At 46.6% G+C, this 23,476-nt stretch overlaps 1 protein-coding gene across 1 annotated transcript in view; it reads left to right on the top strand.

The window, feature by feature from the left end:
- The window catches only part of hmcn1 (hemicentin 1), a 271,629-nt gene that overhangs the window by 228,713 nt on the left and 19,440 nt on the right, over positions 1-23,476 (top strand). Inside the window, 22 exon segments of the mRNA XM_046300125.1 lie at positions 826-990; positions 3,713-3,820; positions 4,668-4,805; positions 5,014-5,148; positions 6,971-7,240; positions 7,455-7,645; positions 7,790-8,003; positions 8,219-8,353; positions 8,605-8,795; positions 9,531-9,612; positions 9,802-10,071; positions 10,872-11,042; positions 11,139-11,309; positions 11,470-11,640; positions 12,715-12,816; positions 12,819-12,899; positions 14,247-14,417; positions 19,281-19,451; positions 19,549-19,695; positions 21,947-22,084; positions 22,346-22,467; positions 22,761-22,998. Coding sequence (XP_046156081.1) covers positions 826-990; positions 3,713-3,820; positions 4,668-4,805; positions 5,014-5,148; positions 6,971-7,240; positions 7,455-7,645; positions 7,790-8,003; positions 8,219-8,353; positions 8,605-8,795; positions 9,531-9,612; positions 9,802-10,071; positions 10,872-11,042; positions 11,139-11,309; positions 11,470-11,640; positions 12,715-12,816; positions 12,819-12,899; positions 14,247-14,417; positions 19,281-19,451; positions 19,549-19,695; positions 21,947-22,084; positions 22,346-22,467; positions 22,761-22,998 — 3,582 coding nt within the window.

Raw genomic sequence — 23,476 nt, 5'->3', positions numbered from 1 at the left:
CGGAACGACGACCGCCGAGCACCGCCTGAACAGGGAGAGGAGCCACCTTCTAGTAGGCCGGCAACGACGACCGCCGAGCACCGCCTGAACAGGGAGAGGAGCCACCTTCTAGTAGGCCGGCAACGACGACCGCCGAGCACCGCCTGAACAGGGAGAGGAGCCACCTTCTAGTAGGCCAGCAACGACGACCGCCGAGCACCGCCTGAACAGGGAGAGGAGCCACCTTCTAGTAGGCCGGCGACGACGACCGCCGAGCACCGCCTGAACAGGGAGAGGAGCCACCTTCTAGTAGGCCGGCAACGACGACCGCCGAGCACCGCCTGAACAGGGAGAGGAGCCACCTTCTAGTAGGCCGGCAACGACGACCGCCGAGCACCGCCTGAACAGGGAGAGGAGCCACCTTCTAGTAGGCCGGCAACGACGACCGCCGAGCACCGCCTGAACAGGGAGAGGAGCCACCTTCTAGTAGGCCGGCAACGACGACCGCCGAGCACCGCCTGAACAGGGAGAGGAGCCACCTTCTAGTAGGCCGGCAACGACGACCGCCGAGCACCGCCTGAACAGGGAGAGGAGCCACCTTCTAGTAGGCCGGCAACGACGACCGCCGAGCACCGCCTGAACAGGGAGAGGAGCCGAAGTCGTGACATTGATGTTATTTACATGTTTTTTAAATGTTGGCTTGAATGTAATTTTAATGACAGTGGAGTCAGTTGATTTCAATGGTTCTGATTGATTCCTTATCAGTATTTTCAAGCTGACTTCCTAAATGGACATCTTCAATAGCACTGAAGTCCAGTTTGGTAAAAGCAGTCTCTTCCTCTGCAGTTCCTCCATCCATAGCGGATGAAGCCACAGAGCTGGTGGTGAGCAGGCTGTCCCCACTGGTGATTGGCTGCACTGCATCAGGAGTCCCAGAGCCCATGCTGCACTGGAGTAAAGATGGGATGAAACTCCCCAAGGAGGGGAACGGTTACAGCATCCTGTCCTCAGGTTAGACTGTTCATTATTATAGATATTACTGCTGGGTGTTGAGAGGAGGAGAAGGATCACAACATCCTGGTTAGACTGTTATAACTACTGGGAGCTGGGTTCTGTCATTACTACTGGGAGCTGGGTTCTGTTATAACTACTGGGAGCTGGGTTCTGTTATAACTACTGGGAGCTGGGTTCTGTTATTACTACTGGGAGCTGGGTTCTGTTATTACTACTGGGAGCTGGGTTCTGTTATAACTACTGGGAGCTGGGTTCTGTTATAACTACTGGGAGCTGGGTTCTGTTATAACTACTGGGAGCTGGGTTCTGTTATAACTACTGGGAGCTGGGTTCTGTTATTACTACTGGGAGCTGGGTTCTGTTATTACTACTGGGAGCTGGGTTCTGTTATTACTACTGGGAGCTGGGTTCTGTTATTACTACTGGGAGCTGGGTTCTGTTATTACTGGGAGCTGGGTTCTGTTATTACTACTGGGAGCTGGGTTCTGTTATTACTACTGGGAGCTGGGTTCTGTTATTACTACTGGGAGCTGGGTTCTGTTATTACTACTGGGAGCTGGGTTCTGTTATTACTACTGGGAGCTGGGTTCTGTTATTACTACTGGGAGCTGGGTTCTGTTATAACTACTGGGACTGGGAGCTGGGAGCTGGGTTCTGTTATTACTACTGGGAGCTGGGTTCTGTTATTACTACTGGGAGCTGGGTTCTGTTATTACTACTGGGAGCTGGGTTCTGTTATTACTACTGGGAGCTGGGTTCTGTTATTACTACTGGGAGCTGGGTTCTGTTATTACTACTGGGAGCTGGGTTCTGTTATTACTACTGGGAGCTGGGTTCTGTTATTACTACTGGGAGCTGGGTTCTGTTATTACTACTGGGAGCTGGGTTCTGTTATTACTACTGGGAGCTGGGTTCTGTTATTACTACTGGGAGCTGGGTTCTGTTATTACTACTGGGAGCTGGGTTCTGTTATTACTACTGGGAGCTGGGTTCTGTTATTACTACTGGGAGCTGGGTTCTGTTATACTACTACTGGGAGCTGGGTTCTGTTATTACTACTGGGAGCTGGGTTCTGTTATTACTACTGGGAGCTGGGTTCTGTTATTACTACTGGGAGCTGGGTTCTGTTATTACTACTGGGAGCTGGGTTCTGTTATTACTACTGGGAGCTGGGTTCTGTTATTACTACTGGGAGCTGGGTTCTGTTATTACTACTGGGAGCTGGGTTCTGTTACTACTGGGAGCTGTTCTGTCATTACTACTGGGAGCTGGGTTCTGTTATTACTACTGGGAGCTGGGTTCTGTTATTACTACTGGGAGCTGGGTTCTGTTATTACTACTGGGAGCTGGGTTCTGTTATAACTACTGGGAGCTGGGTTCTGTTATTACTACTGGGAGCTGGGTTCTGTTATTACTACTGGGAGCTGGGTTCTGTTATTACTACTGGGAGCTGGGTTCTGTTATTACTACTGGGAGCTGGGTTCTGTTATTACTACTGGGAGCTGGGGGTTATTACTACTGGGAGCTGGGTTCTGTTATTACTACTGGGAGCTGGGCTGGGTTCTGTTATTACTACTGGGAGCTGGGTTCTGTTATTACTACTGGGAGCTGGGTTCTGTTATTACTACTGGGAGCTGGGTTCTGTTATTACTACTGGGAGCTGGGTTCTGTTATTACTACTGGGAGCTGGGTTCTGTTATTACTACTGGGAGCTGGGTTCTGTTATTACTACTGGGAGCTGGGTTCTGTTATTACTACTGGGAGCTGGGTTCTGTTATTACTACTGGGAGCTGGGTTCTGTTATTACTACTGGGAGCTGGGTTCTGTTATTACTACTGGGAGCTGGGTTCTGTTATTACTACTGGGAGCTGGGTTCTGTTATTACTACTGGGAGCTGGGTTCTGTTATTACTACTGGGAGCTGGGTTCTGTTATTACTACTGGGAGCTGGGTTCTGTTATTACTACTGGGAGCTGGGCTGGGTTCTGTTATTACTACTGGGAGCTGGGTTCTGTTATTACTACTGGGAGCTGGGTTCTGTTATTACTACTGGGAGCTGGGTTCTGTTATTACTACTGGGAGCTGGGTTCTGTTATAACTACTGGGAGCTGGGTTCTGTTATTACTACTGGGAGCTGGGTTCTGTTATTACTACTATGGGTTCTACTGGGAGCTGGGTTCTGTTATTACTACTGGGAGCTGGGTTCTGTTATAACTACTGGGAGCTGGGTTCTGTTATATCTACTGGGAGCTGGGTTCTGTTATTACTACTGGGAGCTGGGTTCTGTTATTACTACTGGGAGCTGGGTTCTGTTATTACTACTGGGAGCTGGGTTCTGTTATTACTACTGGGAGCTGGGTTCTGTTATTACTACTGGGAGCTGGGTTCTGTTATTACTACTGGGAGCTGGGTTCTGTTATTACTACTGGGAGCTGGGTTCTGTTATTACTACTGGGAGCTGGGTTCTGTTATTACTACTGGGAGCTCTACAGAGGAGGGAAGTGTCCCAAAATGGCATCCTACTTCCTATATAATGCCCATAGGCTGACATTTGTAAATCAGACGTGAAATTTATCTGACGTGTTGACCAGGGTTTAAGTCCCAGTTGGACTACTCCTTGAATTCAATAGAGTACAGTGGCCACACTACGGGTATTCATGACCACTGTGTTATAGTACAACTCTTCTATCTGCGGTCCATGTGATGTGTGTCCACTCTAGGTGCAATAGAGATCACGTCGTCTGAACTGAGTCACTCTGGTCGTTATTCCTGTGTGGCCAAGAACGCAGCAGGCTCCGCCCATCGCCATGTCCAGCTCACTGTACAGGGTAAGGACATGATGTCACCAAGTCCACCAAGACTTTTTAGAGATGTATTTGTTTTTTTCTGACACATAGCTATGGAACACACAAGGTTATTTCCTCTTTCATTCCCTTTCTCTTTCATTCTATCTCTCCCTGTCTATCTCTCTCTCTCTTTGTCTCTCTCTCTCTATCTCTCTGTCTATCTCTCTGTCTATCTCTCTGTCTCTCTCTCTGTCTCTCTCGCTCTGTCTCTGTCTCACTCTGTCTCACTCTGTCTCTCTCTGTCTCGCTCTGTCTCTCTTTGCCTCGCTCTGTCTCTCTCTTCTCTCTCGCTCTCTCTCAATTCAATTCAAGAGCTTTATTGGCATGGGAAACATGTGTTAACATTGCCAAAGCAAGTGAGGTAGATAATATATATAGTGAATATATAAAGTGAAAAACAACACAAATCAACAGTAAACATTACACATACAGAAGTTTCAAAACAATAAAAACATTACAAATGTCATATTATATATATACAGTTTATTAATCATGTATAAATGGTTGAAGGACACAAGATAAAATAAATAAGCATAAATATGGGTTGTATTTACAATGGTGTTTGTTCTTCACTGGTTGCCCTTTTCTCTCTCTCTCTCTCTCTCTCTCTCTCTCTCTCTCTCTCTCTCTCTCTCTCTCTCTCTCTCTCTCTCTCTCTCTCTCTCTCTCTCTCTCTCTCTCTCTCTCTCTCTCTCTCTCTCTCTCTCTCTCTCTCTCTCTCTCTCTCTCTCTCTCTCTCTCTCTCTCTCTCTCTCTCTCTCTCTCTCTCTCCTCTCTCTCTCTCTCTCTCTCTCTCTCTCTCTCCAGAGGTCTCTCTCTCTCTCTCCAGAGGTGCCAGTGATCCAGGTCCACCATTCCACTATGGATGTGATCGTTAACAACCCCATCACCCTGCCCTGCAGAGCTACTGGCTCCCCTCTTCCCACCATCACCTGGCAGAAAGAGGGCATCAACATCCCCAGCACCGGTAGGCTGGCAACACTGTCTGTCTGTCTGTCTGCCTGCCTGCCTGCCTGCCTGCCTGCCTGCCTGCCTGCCTGCCTGCCTGCCTGCCTGCCTGCCTGCCTGCCTGCCTGCCTGCCTGCCTGCCTGCCTGCCTGCCTGCCTGCCTGCCTAGTTTGACCTTGTCTGTTTTTATATTGTTGCAAACCCTGCTTCTCTCCTCGTCCCGCTAGAAGGTGTCTTCACCGTGCTGCCTAACGGTGGGCTGCAGATCTCCAGAGCTGCTGTGGTAGACTCAGGAACATATATGTGTGTGGCCCAGAACCCTGCTGGCACCGCTCTGGGGAAGACCAAACTCAGAGTACAAGGTGAGCCCAAAACTATCATCACTTTACTATTCTCATGAAATGTTCACCTTCATTTCTGTCTTTCTTCTTAATTCCTTTTCCTACAGTGTTATACACTGAGTGTATAAAACATTATGAACTCCTGCTCTTTCCATGACAGACTGACCAGGTGAATCCAGGTGAAGGCTATGATCCCTTGTTGACGTCACTTCTTCACATCCCTTATTAAATCCACTTCCATCACTGTAGATGAAGGGGAGGAGACAGGTTAAAGAATGAGATTTAAGCCTTGAGACAATTGAGACATGGATTGTGTATGTGGGCCGTTCAGAGGGTAAATGGGCAGGACAAAAGATGTAAGTGCCTTTGAACAGGGTATGGTAGTAGATACCAGGCGCACTGGTTTGAGTGTCAAGAACGGCAACGCTGCTGGGTTTTTCACGCTCAACAGTTTCCTGTGTGTATCATGAATGGTCCACCACCCAAAGGACATCCAGCTAACTTGGCACAACTGTGGGAAGCAGTGGAGTCAACATGGGCCAGCATCCCTGTGGAACCCTTTCAACACCTTGTAGAGTCCATGACCTGATGAATTGAGGCTGTTCTGAGGGCAAAAGGGGGTGATGCAACTCAACACTAGGAAGGTGTTCCTCATGTTTTGTCCACTCAGTATGTCATACAGTGCTGTGAAAAAGTATTTTTTCTAATTTTCTCTACCTCCGCTTATTTTAACTCAAATATAATATTTGATAAAGGGAACCTGAGTGAACAAATAACACAGCAGTTGCATAGCCTAGTGGTTAGAGCGTTGGACTAGTAACCGGAAGGTTGCGAGTTCAAACCACTGAGCTGACAAGGTACAAATCTGTCGTTCTGCCCCTGAACAGGCAGTTAACCCACTGTTCCCAGGCCGTCATTGAAAATAAGAATTTGTTCTTAACTGACTTGCCTGGTTAAATAAAGATTAAATAAAGGTTAAATAAAAAAAATACTTATTTCATGTATTCCACAAACAAGGTTATGCAACACTTCATGCACCTGTGTGAAAAAGTACACTCAATAACTGGTTGTGCCCCCTTTTAGCTGTAATGACTCCAACCAGACACTTCCTGTAGTTGTTGATCAGTCTCTCACGTCGCTGTGGGGGAATGTTTACCACTCTTCCATGCAGAACTGCTTTAACTCAGCCACATTTGTGGGTTTCAAGCATAAACTGCCCGTTTCATGTCCTGCCACAACATCTCAATTGTTATCAGGTCTGGACTTTGACTAAGCCATTCCAAAACTTCAAATTTGTTTCTTTTTAGTCATTTTCATGTAGACTTGATTGTGTGTTTTGGATTATTGTCTTGCTGCATGACCCAGCTACTCTTCAGCTCCAGCACACAGATGGATGGCCTGCCATTCTCCTGTAGAGTTAGCTGATACAGAACAGAATTCATGGTTCCTTCTATTAAGGCAAGTCATCCAGGTCCTGAGGCAGCAAAGCATCCCCAAACCATCACACTGCCACCACCATGCTGACCCCAAACCATCACACTACCACCACTATGCTTGACCATTGGTATGAGGTTCTTACTGTGGAATGCAGTGTTATGTTTCCGCCAGGCATAATGGGACCCATGTCGTCCAAAAATGTTTTTTTTTACTCATCTGTCCATAGAGCATTCTCCGAAGAGTCTTGATCATCCAAGTGCTTTAAGGTAAACTTGAGTCAACTTTTTGGATGAGATGGGTCCCATTATGTCTGGCGAAAAACCAAACACTGCATTCCACAGTATACGTATCTCCATAGGCAGCAATATCCCCTCCTACCTTTAACCTCCATGCCTCCTTCCTCTAGTCCCTCCAGTGATCAGCTCCCAGACCCAGAGTTACCTGGTTACCCTGGACTCCTCTGTCACCATGCTGTGCCAAGCTGAAGGCTCTCCTTCACCCTCCATGGCCTGGCATAAAGACGGGCAGCCTCTCAGCGAGTCTGTGCGCAAGCGGGTCCTGAGCTCAGGGTCTCTGCAGATAGCATTCGCCCAGCCCGGGGACACGGGTCGATACACCTGCACCGCAGCTAACGCAGCTGGCACCAGCAGTCTGGAGATGAGCCTAACTGTACAGAGTGAGTCATCATGCTAGGAATGATGGGACTGGCCATTCACTAGTGATATATGCTGAGAAGATCTTTCATTAGATTCCCACGCGAAAGCCTTAGCTTTAGCTCTAGCTCAGCGGTCTAACGCAGTAAAAAAAAAAGTAGATTTTGTTATTTTTGTCCAGTTCCTGTGCAAAATGTAATATGGAAAAATCTCCCCTCATTCTCTCCCTTCTTCCAGTCCCTCCCTCTATCCGTAGAGGGGAGTTGGAGGTGTCTGTGGTGGAGAACAGCCAGGCCCAGATAGCGTGCGTGGCAGAGGGGGTCCCCCAGCCCACCCTGTCCTGGGAGAAGGAGGGGACCCCCTTGAGCGACACCTCTGGAGAGTACACCATCCTGCCTTCTGGGGAGCTGGTCATCGACATCGCTCAGGTAAGGGATCATAGTAGACGACCAGGGCTTAGGAGTTATATAATGGATGGAAGTGCGTAAAGATCAGAATTGTCAACTTACTTCTGAACAAATTCAGTCTCTCTCTCTCTCTCTCTCCCTCGCCCCCTTCCTTCCCCTCCCCAGCCTGATGATGAGGGCAGCTACACCTGTGTGGCCACTAACACGGTAGGTCAGGACAGCCAGACGATCAGTTTGACCGTCCACACTCAGCCTGCCTTCACTGAGCTGCTGGCAGACATGGCCCTCAACAAGGGAGAGCGCCTAGTAATGGCCTGTGGGGTCACCGGCATCCCCCCTCCTAAAATCACCTGGGCTTTCAACAACATCATCATCCCAGGTATGCCCCGCCCCCCTCACCATCCCCCACTCTGCTTAGTAAGAAGAGAAACTGCCAACTCTTTATGTACATTAAATATTTGCCATATATATTTTGGACTTATAATTGACATTCAGTCTGCTATTCTTGTAGTTTTTCCTATGTACCAATATTTCCTACTGGATCTGTTGATAATATTTAAGGGTGGCATCTCTCTCTCTAAACTGTCCCTGTAGCTCACTATGACCATGTGAATGGACACAGTGAGCTGGTCATTGAGCGGGTTACCAAAGACAACTCGGGAACCTACTCCTGTATTGCTGAGAACCGTGTGGGAACCATCAAGTCCCTGGGCTTTGTCTACGTCAAAGGTGTGACATCCCTTCCTGTTTCCAAATATGGCCCTCCTGTGTTAGTACTGGGCCTAATTAGCCCACAGTTTACCATGTTGGTCAAAATGTTGTATTTGTATCAAGAGCTTTATTAAAAGACTACTGTTTGTGGGCAGAAAACAGTGACCTAGCACTAGTTTTCTATTCTTAGTGGCTCTTCTTTTTTTGTCCAGCTCCTGTGTAACAGCTGAATGTGGTTGACTAAAATCCTGCCCTGTTATTGTGTCCAGAGCCCCCCATCATTGACGGGGACTTCCACTCCAACCGAATCGAGCCTCTGGGGGGTAACGCCATCCTAAACTGTGAGGTACGAGGAGACCCCCTGCCCACCATCCAGTGGAGCAAGAAGGGTGTCAACATCCAGATCAGCAACCGTATCCACCAGTTGGACAACGGTTCTCTGGCCATCTACGGCACCGTGGTACAACACTGTTATTAAAGAGTTTACATCTAGTATATCTATATCTACAACACTGTGGTACAGAACTATTAGAGTTCACATATCTAGTATATCTATATCTACAAGACTGTGGTACAGCACTATTACAGAGTTCACAAACTGTATCGAGTATATCTATATCTACAACACTGTGGTACAGCACTATTACGGAGTTCAAATATCTAGTATATCTATATCTACATCACTGTGGTACAGCACTATTACAGAGTTCACACACTGTATCTAGTATATCTATACCTACAACACTGTGGTACAGCACTATTACGGAGTTCAAATATCTAGTATATCTATATCTACAACACTGTGGTACAGAACTATTAGAGTTCACATATCTAGTATTCTATATCTACAACACTGTGGTACAGCACTATTACGGAGTTCAAATATCTAGTATTCTATATCTACATCACTGTGGTACAGCACTATTACAGAGTTCACATACTGTATCTAGTATATCTAAATCTACAACACAGCGGTACAGCACTATTACAGAGTTCACATACTGTATCTAGTATATCTATATATAGTCAGTTAAGAACAAATTCTTATTTACAATGACCGCCTAACCCGGCCAAACCCGGACGATGCTGGCAAAATTGTGTGCCACCCTATACTTCTCCTCTGAACATTCATTGTAGTCTGTTATGGTCTAGATGAATCTTGTTGATAGTGCTAACTGTTGTTATGTCTCCTCAGAATGAAGATGCAGGGAACTATATGTGTGTGGCCACCAACGATGCTGGGGTGGTGGAGAAGAGTGTCACTCTCACCCTGCAGAGTGAGTATACAGTAGATGAAGTAAACTAAATAGTTATCCTTTATGGTAATCCTATTCAGTTCCATGCTGTAATGCCCCACCTCTCCTCTGTCAGGTTCTCCCTCCACCCGTGTTGTGTTCTGAAAGAAGATACACATAGATGTTATAAAGATGACAGTAAAGTTAATGTGTTATGCTGTACTCCAACAGGCTCTCCCTCCATCACAGTAGAGCCGGTAGAAACGGTGGTAGACGCTGGCACCACGGTGCTACTGAACTGCCGTGCGGAAGGGGAGCCCACTCCTGTCATCGAGTGGTCCCGCCAGGGGAGCCCTCTCCTGGGCAACGAGCGCTTCACCACCCTGTCCAACGGCTCTCTGAGGCTGACCAGCGCCCAGAAGGAAGACACGGCCGAGTATCAGTGTGTGGCCAGGAACCTCCTAGGTTCTGTGCTGGTCAGAGTCACTCTAACTGTCAGAGGTGAGTTAGCTATCTACTGTACGTCAACCCAACCTTTTGTGGGGAGGTGACTTCCAGGGGTTCTTATAGTCATAGTTTGTTATTAAAGATTGCGCATTTTGTGCCTCCCGAGTGGCGCAGTGGTCTAAGGCTTTACATCGCAGTGCTTGAGGCGTCACTACAGACCCGGGTTCGATCGATTTCCTCCGACACATTGGTGCGGCTGGCTTCCGGGTTAAGTGAGCAGTGTGTCAAGAAGCAGTGTGGCTTGGCAGGGTCGTGTTTCGGAGGACGCATGGCTCTCGACCTTCCCCTCTTCCAAGTCCGTATGGGAGTTGCAGTGATGGGACAAGACTGTAACTACCAATTGAGTATCACAAAATTTTGGGGAAAAAGGGGGAATATTTTCTTATTTTTAAAAAGAGGTAAAAAGTTTTTTTTAAATAAAATATAATAATGCTTATTTTCACAACTCGCGACCCACCTCTCACCTGCCCAGGGCCCTCTTTGGGCCCCGACCCATAGATTAAGAAACACTGGATTAGAAAAATGTTTTCAGTCTATCTCTCTGGTTATGCTAAAATACCAGAATGCACAGCAAAATAGCTTTGACATCTGTACTCCAGTCCACAAGAATACTGAAGTCAGATCTCATGCCTCATAGGGCTCTGGTAAAAAAGGAGGTTGGTCAATTGTGAATAGGGTGCTAATTTGAGGGAATAGGGTGCTATTTGAGGGAATATGGTGCTATCTGGGATGCACACAGTATGATTGAGTGTGGTGACAATGCCTAACCCTGTCTCTCTGTGGCCCTGTCCCAGTGCACGGAGGGTTCTCAGAGTGGATGGAGTGGGGCCCCTGCAGTGTGTCCTGTGGTGTCGGGACTCAGCGGAGGCTGAGGCAGTGTAACAACCCCCTGCCTGCCAACGGGGGTCGCCACTGTGCCAATTCGGACACAGAGACACGCAGCTGCCAGGGCAAGCCCTGCCCAGGTCAGTCCAGTCACGGTGTGAGTGTGTGTGTGTGTTTGTATGTATGTGTGCACGTGTGTGTGTTACTCTCTGTATCCTGTGTGTCTGTCCATGCAGTGGATGGGAACTGGTCAGAGTGGTCAGAGTGGGAAGAGTGTTCTCGTACCTGTGGCCAGGGCAACAGGACCAGGGTGCGCACCTGCACCAACCCCTCCGTGCAGCATGGGGGCAGACCCTGTGAGGGCAAGGCAGTGGAGGCCATCATGTGTAGCATCAGGCCCTGTCCTGGTGAGTACTGGTCATGGCAAGCACTCTACTGCTGTACATTCCACTCATTGGATAAACAATAATAGAATGATAGAATCAATAGAATTGGAATCAATAGAATCAGACATTATTAAAGATTATGATTGGTCAAGCACGGATCATATTGATTATCTTATCCCAGTGGCAGGTAACTGGGGGGCGTGGTTGCCATGGAGCTCGTGCAGTGAGACGTGCGGTAAAGGGATGCAGACCAGAGTGCGTCTGTGTAACAACCCCCCTTCCTCATTCCACGGGCCACCGTGTGAAGGCCCCGACACACAGACACAACTCTGCAAGGAGAGACACTGTCCTGGTAAATGGTTTGGCAACTAAAACTCTGTCCTGGTAAATGGTTTGGGAACTAAGACTCTGTCCTGGTAAATGGTTTGGGAACTAAGACTCTGTCCTGGTAAATGGTTTGGGAACTATGACTCTGTCCTGGTAAATGGTTTGAGAACTATGACTCTGTCCTGGTAAATGGTTTGGGAACTATGACTCTGTCCTGGTAAATGGTTTGAGAACTATGACTCTGTCCTGGTAAATGGTTTGAGATCTATGACTCTGTCCTGGTAAATGGTTTGAGAACTATGACTCTGTCCTAGTAAATGGTTTGAGAACTATGACTCTGTCCTGGTAAATGGTTTGGGAACTATGACTCTGTCCTGGTAAATGGTTTGAGAACTATGACTCTGTCCTGGTAAATGGTTTGAGAACTATGACTCTGTCCTGGTAAATGGTTTGAGAACTATGACTCTGTCCTGGTAAATGGTTTGGGAACTATGACTCTGTCCTGGTAAATGGTTTGAGAACTATGACTCTGTCCTGGTAAATGGTTTGGCAACTATGACTCTGTCCTGGTAAATGGTTTGAGAACTAAGACTCTGTCCTGGTAAATGGTTTGGGAACTAAGACTCTGTCCTGGTAAATGGTTTGGGAAATATGACTCTGTCCTCGTAAATGGTTTGAGAACTATGACTCTGTCCTGGTAAATGGTTTGAGAACTATGACTCTGTCCTGGTAAATGGTTTGGGAACTATGACTCTGTCCTGGTAAATGGTTTGGCAACTAAGACACCGTCCTGGTAAATGGTTTGGGAACTAAGACTCTATCCTGGTAAATGGTTTGGGAAATATGACTCTGTCGAGGTAAATGGTTTGGGAACTAAGACACCGTCGGGGTAAATGGCTTGGGAATTAAGGGTGGACAGGGACAGTGCTGCTGTAGTTTAAGATGAGCTGTACTCTTTTTCACTTTTTCAGATTGAATTGTGGAGGGACTACTACCAGATTGCTTATATCTATCAAATCTTCTCAGAACTCACGTGTTTAGAGTGTAGGGGCTTGGGGTTGATTTGGGATTGGGCCTGACTCTGTCTCTTGCCCTCCAGTGGATGGGAAGTGGTCATCGTGGGTGAGCTGGGGGGCCTTTTGCAGTTTCTCAGATTGTGGGGTGGAACCAGACTTATATCGGACAAATCTGTGCCAGAACCCCGCCCCCAGCACAGGGGCAGGCAGTGTGAGGGTAACGACGTGCACATCGACTTCTGCAACAGTGACCCGTGCCCTGGAAGTGGTCATCCTGGGTGAGCTCCTCTTCTCCTTATCCTGGAACCAGACAACGGACATCCTCTTACACCACTAACTCTTATCCTCTTACACTAACTCTTATCCTCCCTAGCATCCTCTTAGGGGCAGGCAGTATGAGGGTAACTCTTACATCTTGCACATCCTCTTCGACTTCTACACTAACTCTTACAGTAACTCTTATCCTCTTAGTAACTCTTATCCTCTTACACTAACTCTTATCCTTATCCTCTTACACTAACTCTTATCCTCTTACACTAACTCTTATCCTCTTACACTAACTCTTATCCTCTTACACTAACTCTTATCCTCTTACACTAACTCTTATCCTCTTACACTAACTCTTATCCTCTTACACTAACTCTTATCCTCTTACAGGAACTCTTATCCTCTTACAGGAACTCTTATCCTCTTACAGGAACTCTTATCCTCTTACACTAATTCGTATCCTCTTACACTAACTCTTATCCTCTTACACTAACTCTTATCCTCTTACACTAACTCTTATCCTCTTACAGGAACTTTTATCCTCTTACACTAACTCTTATCCTCTTACAGGAACTCTTATCCTCTTAAACTAACTCGTATCCTCTTACACTAACTCTTATCCTCTTACACTAACTCTTATCCTCTTACACTAACTCTTATCCTCTTACACTAACTCTTATCCTCTTACACTACCTCTTATCCTCTTACACTAACTCTTATCCTCTTACACTAACTCTTATCCTCTTACACTAACTCTTATCCTCTTACAGGAACTCTTATCCTCTTACACTAACTCTTATCCTCTTACACTAACTCTTATCCTCTTACACTAACTCTTATCCTCTTACACTAACTCTTATCCTCTTACACTAACTCTTATCCTCTTACACTAACTCTTATCCTCTTACAGGAACTTTTATCCTCTTACACTAACTCTTATCCTCTTACAGGTACTCTTATCCTCTTAAACTAACTCTTATCCTCTTACACTAACTCTTATCCTCTTACACTAACTCGTATCCTCTTACACTAACTCTTATCCTCTTACACTAACTCTTATCCTCTTACACTAACTCTTATCCTCTTACACTAACTCTTATCCTCTAACAGGAACTCTTATCCTCTTACACTAACTCGTATCCTCTTACACTAACTCGTATCCTCTTACACTAACTCTTATCCTCTTACACTAACTCTTATCTCACCTGGTTCATCTGTCTCACCAACAGCGAGTTGCATTGATCAAGTGTTGCAGACATTTTGTGTGTACTGACTGAGATGCATCTCTTTCTTTCCCTCTCTCTCCTATCCCTTCCCTTTCCCTCCCCCCTCTACCTCACCCTGTTAGTTCATGGTAACTGGGGTCTGTGGAGTAGTTGGGGCAGCTGCAGCAGGACGTGTAATGGAGGACAGATGAAGCGCTACAGAACATGTGACAACCCCAGACCCGCCAATGGGGGCAGAGCATGTGCCGGGGCAGACTCACAGATACAGAGGTGCAGCACAGCCAACTGCCCTGGTAAGTGTGTGCTTGTGTGTCTGAGATATGGAACGGAGTGATAGGACAGCACGGCGTTGGTCATGTCAACGCAAATGGATTGAGATTGCTAAGCCTTTGTGCTGAACATGAACTTACTATCACCAACACCATGTTCCAAAATTAAAACAAATACAAAACCTATTGAATGCACTCACAATCAAAGCGCTGGCACCTCATAGACTACGTAATTGTCAGGCGCTCTGATATCAAGGATGTCCTCATTAAGTGAACGGTGAGAGGAGCGGAGTGCTGGACAGATCATCGGATGATGTAGACCAAGCTCAGAATGAAAGTTCGCACAGCCACCTGCCTCAATATGTCCACCAAAAACAATCTGCACTGTGGTCGACTTCAGAAAACAGAGCCACGTAACAACCTATGTCGCTCTCTAGCAGAAAAACTAGAGAACATTGAGACTCTCCTGAATGCAGAGGGGTCCGATTCACGACAAATGGTCCTCTCTAAACACATCACTCTGAGTCAGCAGCCCACTCCATCAGTTACAGCAGTAAGAAACATCAGGACTGGTTCAATGAAAACTCCACGTACATCTCCACCCTACTGCCTGTTCACCCCGCTATCATCCAGAAGGCGAGGTCAGTACAGGTGCATCAAACCTGGAACCGAGAGACTGAAAAACAGCTTCTATCTCAAGGCCATCAGACTGTTAAACAGCCACCACTAACATTGAGTGGCTGCTGCCAACACACTGACACTGACTCAACTCCAGCCACTTTAATAATGGGAATTGATGGGAAATTATGTAAATATATCACTAGCCACTTTAAACAATGCTACCTTATATAATGTTACTTACCCTACATTATTCATCTCATATGCATACGTATATACTGTACTCTATATCATCGACTGCATCCTTATGTAATACATGTATCACTAGCCACTTTAACTATGCCACTTTGTTTACATACTCATCTCATATGTATATACTGTACTCGATACCATCTACTGTATCTTGCCTATGCTGCTCTGTACCATCACTCATCCATATATCTTTATGTACATATTCTTTATCCCCATACACTGTCTATAAGACAGTAGTTTTGGAATTGTTAGTTAGATTACTTGTTGGTTATTACTGCATTGTCGGAACTAGAAGCACAAGCATTTCGCTACATTCGCATTAACATCTGCTAACCATGTGTATGTGACAAATAAAATTTGATTTGATTTGAACTTGACATACACAAGGTATATAAAGACACACTCAACAGCCTTACATCTGAGTCCCTACAAAAGCAATGGCATGAGCAGCAGTGGGAGGCACGGTGCTTTACGGCATCTACAAAATGAGTGGTGGATCTCCAAAGTACAAGAAATCCAATCTTTTGCGGACAGATATGACAGGTACAGCATTTATGATGCCCTGAAGACCACCCACTGCCCAGGAAGTTGCTCTCCCTTGTCCCCTCAGAAGTGTAGATGAGTCCACTCTTATAAAGGACCAAACTAGGTTAGTCCAGAGGTGGAGTGAACAATTTGAAGCCCTCTTAAACCAGCCGTACCAAGTTGAATACTCAGTCCTGGACGTACCCCTAAACCCTGCCTACCATCCAGAGCCTTAATCTCCTTAATCTCTTGCAGCTGTAAAACCTTTTGAGGATCTCAAGACCCATGCCAAATCCTTTTAGTTTCCTGAGGGGGAATATGCTTTGTCGTTCCCTCTTCACGACTGTCTTGGTGTGTTTGGACCAATCTAGTTTGTTGGTGATGTGGACACCAAGGAATTTGAAGCTCTCAACCTGCTCCACTACAGCCCCGTCGATGAGAATAGGGATGTGCTCGGTGCTCCTTTTCCTGTAGTCCACAATCATCTCCTTAGTCTTGGTTACGTTGAGGGATAGGTTGTTTTTCTGGCACCACCCGGCCAGGTCTCTGACCTCCTCCCTATAGGCTGTCTCGTCGTTGTTGGTGATCAGGCCACTGTTGTGTCATCAGCAAACTTAATGATGATGTTGGAGTAGTGCCTGGCCATGCAGTCGCGGGTGAACAGGGAGTACAGGAGGGGACTGAGCACACACCCCTGGGGAGCTCCAGTGTTGAGGATGAGCGTGGCAGATGTGTTGCTACCTACCCTCACCACCTGGGGGCGGCCTGTCAGGAAGTCCAGGATCCAGTTGCAGAGGGAGGTGTTTAGTCCCAGGATCCTTAGCTTGGTGATGAGCTTTAAGGGTACTATGGTGTTGAACGCTGAGCTGTAGTCAATGAACAGCATTCTCACATAGGTGTTCCTTTTGTCCAGGTGGGAAAGGGCAGTGTGGAGTGCAATAGGGATTGCATCATCTGTGGATCTGTTTGGGTGGTATGCAAATTGGAGTGGGTCTAGGGTTTCTGGGATAATGGTGTTGATGTGAACCATTACCAGCCTTTCAAAGCACTTCATTAATACGGACATGAGTGCTACGGGTCTGTAGTCATTTAGGCAGGTTACCTTTGTGTTCTTGGGCACAGGGACTATGGTGGTCTGCTTGAAGCATGTTGGTATTACAGACTCAATCGGGGCCATGTTGGAAAATGTCAGTGAAGACACCTGCCAGTTGGTCAGCACATGCCCGGAGCACACGTCCTGGTAATCCATCTGGCCCCGCAGCCTTGTGTATGTTGACCTGTTTAAGGGTCTTACTCACGTTGGCTACGGAGAGCGTGATCAGACAGTCATCCGGAACAGCTGATGCTCTCATGCATGCCTCAGTGTTGCTTGCCTCGAAGCGAGCATAGAAGTGATTTAGCTCGTCTGGTAGGCTCGTGTCACTGGGCAGCTCGCGACTGTGCTTCCCTTTGTAGTTTGTAATAGCCTGCAAGCCCTGCCACATCCGACGATTGTCAGAGCTGGTGTAGTATGATTCAGTCTTAGCCCTGTATTGAAGCTTTGCCTGTTTGATGGTTCATCTGAGGGCAGAGCAGGATATCTTGTACCACACCTTGAATGCGGCAGCTCTACCATTTAGCTCAGTGCGAATGTTGCCTGTAATCCATGGCTTCTGGTTGGGGTATGTACGTACAGTCACTGTGGGGACGACGTCCTCGATGCACTTATTGATAAAGCCAGTAACTGATATGGTGTACTCCTCAATGCCATCGGAAGAATCCCGGAACATGTTCCAGTCTGTGATAGCAAAACAGTCCTGTAGTTTAGCATCTGCTTCATCTGACAATTTTTTTGCTTCCTGCTTTAATTTGTGCTTGTAAGCAGGAATCAGGAGGATAGAGTTGTGGTTGGATTTACCAGATGGAGGGCGAGGGAGAGCTTTGTACACGTCTCTGTGTGTGGAGTACAGGTGATCTAGAATTTATTTCCCTCTGGTTGCACATTTAACATGTTGATAGAGATTTGGTAGAACTGATTTAAGTTTCCCTGCATTAAAGTCTCTGGCCACTAGGAGCACCGCCTCTGGGTGAGTGATTTCCTTTTTGCTTATTTCAGCTGACTGAGTGCGGTCTTAGTACCAGCATCAGCCTGTGGTGGTAAATAAACAGCCACAAGAAGTATAGCTGAGAATTCTCTAGGCAAGTAGTGTGGCCTGCAGTTTATCACAATATACAGGTGAGCAAAATCTAGAGACTTCCTTAGATTTCGTGCACCAGCTGTTGTTTACAAATATGCACAGACCCCCCCCCCCCCATGCTGTTCTATCCTGCCGGTGCAGCGTGTGTCCCGCTAGCTGAGTATCCATGTCGTCAATCAGCCACGATTCCGTGAAGCATAGGATGGGTGTGTCACAACACTCCTGCACAAGGACATTGAAACAGAGAGTGGGGGTGACCCGGGGCTTCAGGTTGGATGGGAATCTCTTCAAAATCAGGATGCTCCAAATCTGAACAGGTACTTGAGCTCCAGTACGTGGATGATTGCCCTGTTGTGACTCTCTCACAGCAGCTGTGAGAACATACAGCAGTTAACATCCCAAAAACTGAGGTCCTATGTCAGTAGTCATCTGACCCTCCACTTGAAACATATTCTCCATCTCAGACTCCTCACTGGCCATTGTACCACACTTTAAATATCTTGGAAGCATCCTCTAGGAAGACTGCAACATCGACCAGGATATCCAGAATCGGGTCAAGCTTCCTCCGTTGACCGGTTAAGGAAGTGGGCTTTTAACAACAGCAACCTACCTGCACCTACACACCAAAGTAGCAGTCTACCAGGCAGTGTGTAAATATCTACACTCCTTTATAGATGTGAAACATGGACAGTTTATAGCCGACACTTAGAACAACTGGAATCCTTTGACGGAAAAGGCCTCCAACACATTTTGAAAGTGATCTGGCAGGACCATGTTCCGCACTTAGAGATCCTACAGAGAACCAAACTGCTGGAGCATTGCGGCGTCCATCACACTCCACCAGCGTTAGATGGCTCGGCCAATGCCACTCAGGTGCCAGAGGATAGCCTGCCGCGAAAGAGGCTGTGCGGACAGCTACAACTGGGCCGTCGCTCTGCAGGTGGGCAGAAAAACGCAGCTAAAGGACAAACTGAAGATATCATTAAAGAACTCTGGGATGAACCCTGTGTCTCTCCAGACTGTTGCTGCGGAGTGCAGTTGGCCAAGGAATAAATTCTGGAACGGAGCCTGGCTAAGCGACAGAGAAGGAATATGACCATGCCTGCTCCGGCCCCAATGGGACAGGCCTTTGTGAGCTCTGTCTGTGGCAGACAGTGTGCATCCCGCATCAGATTACACAGTCACCATTGAACCCACAAGCAGTAGTGGAAGTCATCATCGAATACGATGGACTACCTTAAGTAAGCGTGTGTGTGGGTCGATGCTCACTCTGTCATGACTATGTATTTTTATATGTCTGTGTGTGTGTTTGCAGTGGATGGCAACTGGGGAGCGTGGCAGCCCTGGGGAGAATGCTCCGCCTCCTGTGCGGGCGGAGAGAGAACTCGAGTCAAACTCTGTAATAACCCATCGCCTAGCAACGAGGGCCGCCTCTGCCCAGGAGACTCCACCCAGGTGTCCAGGTGTAACGGCCAAGCGTGTCCAGGTATGGTGTGTGTTTGTGTGTGCATGGCCTGGCATGTGTGTGCGTGTGTTTGGCATGTGCGTGCCTGTGTGTGCACTAAGCCTGTTCTCTCTCCCAGGTGGGCCTCAGAAGGCGAGAGGCAGCATCATAGGAAACATTAACAACGTGGAGTTTGGAATTGCCATCCTCAACGCCACCATCTCTGACAACCAATCTGGAGGCAGGGTTATACACGCCACCATCTCCAATGTGCCTCGGAGCCTGGGTTAGTTACAGTTTTTTTCCAACTGCTTACACACGTTTTCAAAACCATATCCTTTTTTCAAAACTCAACACACAATTCCCAAAACTGCTCACACAAAATGCAAAATGCCTCACATCTCCTTCAAAATGTAACACTGTATTCAAAATGCCATAAACACATGTCAGAATGAAGCATTTGCATCAAATGGCAAACACTGCTTTCATAAAAGTAATTTTTTGTAGTCACCAGTGCTAAGCTACGTTTCATCTCTTCTCCGGCCTGGGTCTGTCCACAATAGTTCATCCACATCACAAGATATGTTTTCTCTTGCCAAACATGGAGGGAAGTATCTCTTAGCATGGCGTATCCAACCTTGGACAGAGGCAACCTCTATGTCCCCACATGCGTCCTCCATTGCCTGGAGAAGAGGCATGCGGGCATAGGGTTGACGATCATACACTTTCCAGCGCCGGGCTGAGAAGAATTCCTCTATGGGATTTAGAAAAGGTGAATATGGGGGTAGGTACAAAACTACAAATTATGGATGGGTGGCAAACCAGTTTTGGACCAGAACAGCCCGGTGAAAACTAACATTGTCCCATAAAACCACAAATCTAGCAGGCTCCTGATCTGGATCAGGGACAAGCATTGTGTGAACTGCACCAGAAAAGTGAGCATATGGCCGGTGTTGTACGGACCCAGTGTGGCATTGTGATGGAGGACCCCGTTTTGAGTGATGGCAGCACACATAGTTATATTACCCCCACGCTGTCCAGGGACATTGGTAAATGCCCTCTGTCCTATTACATTTCTTCCGCGGCGCCTGGTTTTGGTGAGGTTGAAGCCAACCTCATCCACATAAATAAATTAATGGCGAATTACATGGGCATCCAGCTCCAATACTCTCTGTAACAGACAAAAGGATATACAGATGAGTAAATATGGTATGTCTGAAGTAATGGAAGTAGTGTTGCTACATACTGACTCTGTCAGAGTTTCTCTCAAATGGCACCTTGTAAAGTTGTTTCATCGTTACTCGGTGCCGTTGGAGGATACGTTGTATGGCAGACAGGCTTACAGCATTGATGTTGTTAAATATGGTGTCATTATTCAAGATATGCTCTCTAATCTCTCTAATCCTAATTGCATTGTTGGCCAAACCCATATTTATAATTGCAGTCTCTTGTACATCTGTAAACAAGCGTCCTCGTCCTCCATGATGTCTTTGCCTTTCCACTCTGTATTCAAACACAGTATGTGTTCAGCATAGGAACTGTAAACAATGTACAAAAAAATGTAGTACAGCATGATAACCAACCTCATTCATTCAATGCAGTGCAGTAAATGGATAGCTTAGAGTTACAAATGTTTATGCAATACTATGCAGTCATACGTATTTTACAGTACATTACTGTAATGCTAAAATAGTCATTAGATAGTTGCATACCTGTTCTCATTTCTGAAGGTTCGAATTATGGACGCCACTTTAAATCGACTCAAATTGGGCTGGACTCTCAGTCCGGCCTCTCTCATGGTCAAACCGTGGTTGATCACATGATCAACAAGTGTTGCCCTAATCTCATTAGAGATGGCTCTCCTTCCTTCTCTTCTTTGCCCTCATCCTCATCCTCTTCTTCCTCTTCCTCTTCCTCTCCCTCCTACTCCTCTTGCTCTCTGTCCATTGTTGGCATCCATTGTTCAAAACAGGGAATCTGACCTTTGACCTATTTATAGGCCTACACTACAGTAAAGCAGTGATTGGTCAGTAATCAGTTAAGCTATTAGTGTTCACACATGTGAGGAGTGTGTGACCTGTTGAACAAGTGTAGCATTTTGATTGGTTGTGTTTGGAAAAGGAAAGCAAGTCACTTCCTGTTAGATTTCTGTGTTTTAGGTAGAGAATTGTGTGTAGTGTTTTGAAAAAAAGTGTTTCATGCAATTTATGCAATCAAAGGCTGAGAAATAGCTTATGGTTTTGGATATTTGGTGTGAGAGGTTTCAAAAATCGTGTGACTTGAAAAGATTTTGTGTGTAAGCAGTTGGAAAAAACTGTAATAGACATTATGACATTGAGTTCAATATGTACCCTGTGTTTAAGTTTATAAAGATGTAGGCTGTAGTTGTTTCTAAGCACAGATCAGATAACAGATTCAGGTTTATTTTGTCACAAAGGGAAGAGCTGCACTAATTGACCCCAGTTCAAACGAATCACCCTGTTTCAAAATCTTCTTGAATAACCCCTTTCCTGACCTCACCTGTTGACCCCATGCAGGCCCAGCTATGAGGAAGCTGATCTCCATCCTGAACTCCATCTATTGGACGACGGCTCAGGAGCTAGGGGAGGCAGTGAACGGCTACTCTCTGACCAGAGGTGTGTTCAGACGGGAGACACAGGTGGAGTTTGCCACAGGTGAGAAGGGGAAGAATTTGGATGTGTGTGTGTGTGTGTGTGTGTGTGTGTGTGTGTGTGTGTGTGTGTGTGTGTGTGTGTGTGTGTGTGTGTGTGTGTGTGTGTGTGTGTGTGTGTGTGTGTGTGTGTGTGTGTGTGTGTGTGTGTGTGTGTGTGTGTGTGTGTGTGTGTGTGTGTGTGTGTGTATATATTCTCTGGTATTACCATGAAGACCAGAGAATAAAGGGTTTCCGCCTTTATAAAGCAACCTCTGTCCACCAGGTGAGATCCTGAGGATGACCCATGTGGCTCGGGGGCTGGACTCAGACGGAGCACTGCTATTGGATATCGTGCTGAATGGACACATTCTGCAGCTGCCGTCTAATGCTGACATCAGCATCAAAGTAACAGAAAACACAGCTCCAGACGTATTACACCCTACACTACACACTCCATACTATCATACTCTCCTCATTTGAGATCTGAAGTGTAACTGAAATCAGTGCTGAAGACAATCTTTGTGTCACATACACAACAGATGTTAAGTTTGGCCCATAATGACAAACGTTGATAACCAGACTACAGATCACGATCAAACAGTTTAAATGAATTACAAAAAGACAATGAAAGGTGGTTATGAGGTGCAGAACTTGTTGGTTAAGGCTTATCCATGCTGGCTGTTGTTCATCTGACCCAGGACTACACAGAGGACTACATTCAGACTGGTCCAGGCCAGCTGTATGCTCTCTCCACCCGGATGTTCAGTATTGACCGGGTCAGTGTGCCCTACTCCTGGAACCACACAATCACCTACGACCCTGCCAAGGGAAAGATGCCCTACCTGGTGGAGACGCTCCATGCCTCGGCCATCAGCGCCCACTACCGCCCCCTAGAGGAAGTCCTGGAATACAAGCTCCACGCCACCATCACCAAGGGTGAGACTTTAAAGTCCTTGTTTTTCTCTCTCTCTCTTGACTTCCCTATTCATTTGCACCCCTCCCCCCTTTTGCCCTCAAAACAGCCTCAATTCGTCGGGGCATGGACTCTACAAGGTGTCGAAAGTGTTCCACAAGGATGCTGGCCCATGTTGACTCCAATGCTTCTCATAGTTGTGTCAAGTTCGCTGGATGTCCTTGGGGTGGTGGACCATTCTTGGTACACACAGGAAACTGTTTAGTGTGAAAAACCCAGCAGTGTTGCAGTTCTGGACTCTTACTACCATACCCTGTTCAAAAGCACTTAAATATTTTGTCTTGCCTATTCACCCTCTGAATGGCACACATACACAATCCATGTCTCAATTGTCTCAAGGCTAAACACAATCCTTCTTTAACCTGTCTCCTCCCCTTCATCTACACTGATTGAAGTAGATTTAACAAGTGACATCAATAAGGGATCATAGCTTTCACCTGG

This window comes from Oncorhynchus gorbuscha, linkage group LG15 (genome assembly GCF_021184085.1).
Source record: "Oncorhynchus gorbuscha isolate QuinsamMale2020 ecotype Even-year linkage group LG15, OgorEven_v1.0, whole genome shotgun sequence".
In the NCBI taxonomy this organism is placed as follows: Eukaryota; Metazoa; Chordata; class Actinopteri; order Salmoniformes; family Salmonidae; genus Oncorhynchus; species Oncorhynchus gorbuscha.
This window is presented reverse-complemented; position numbering and strand designations above follow the sequence as displayed.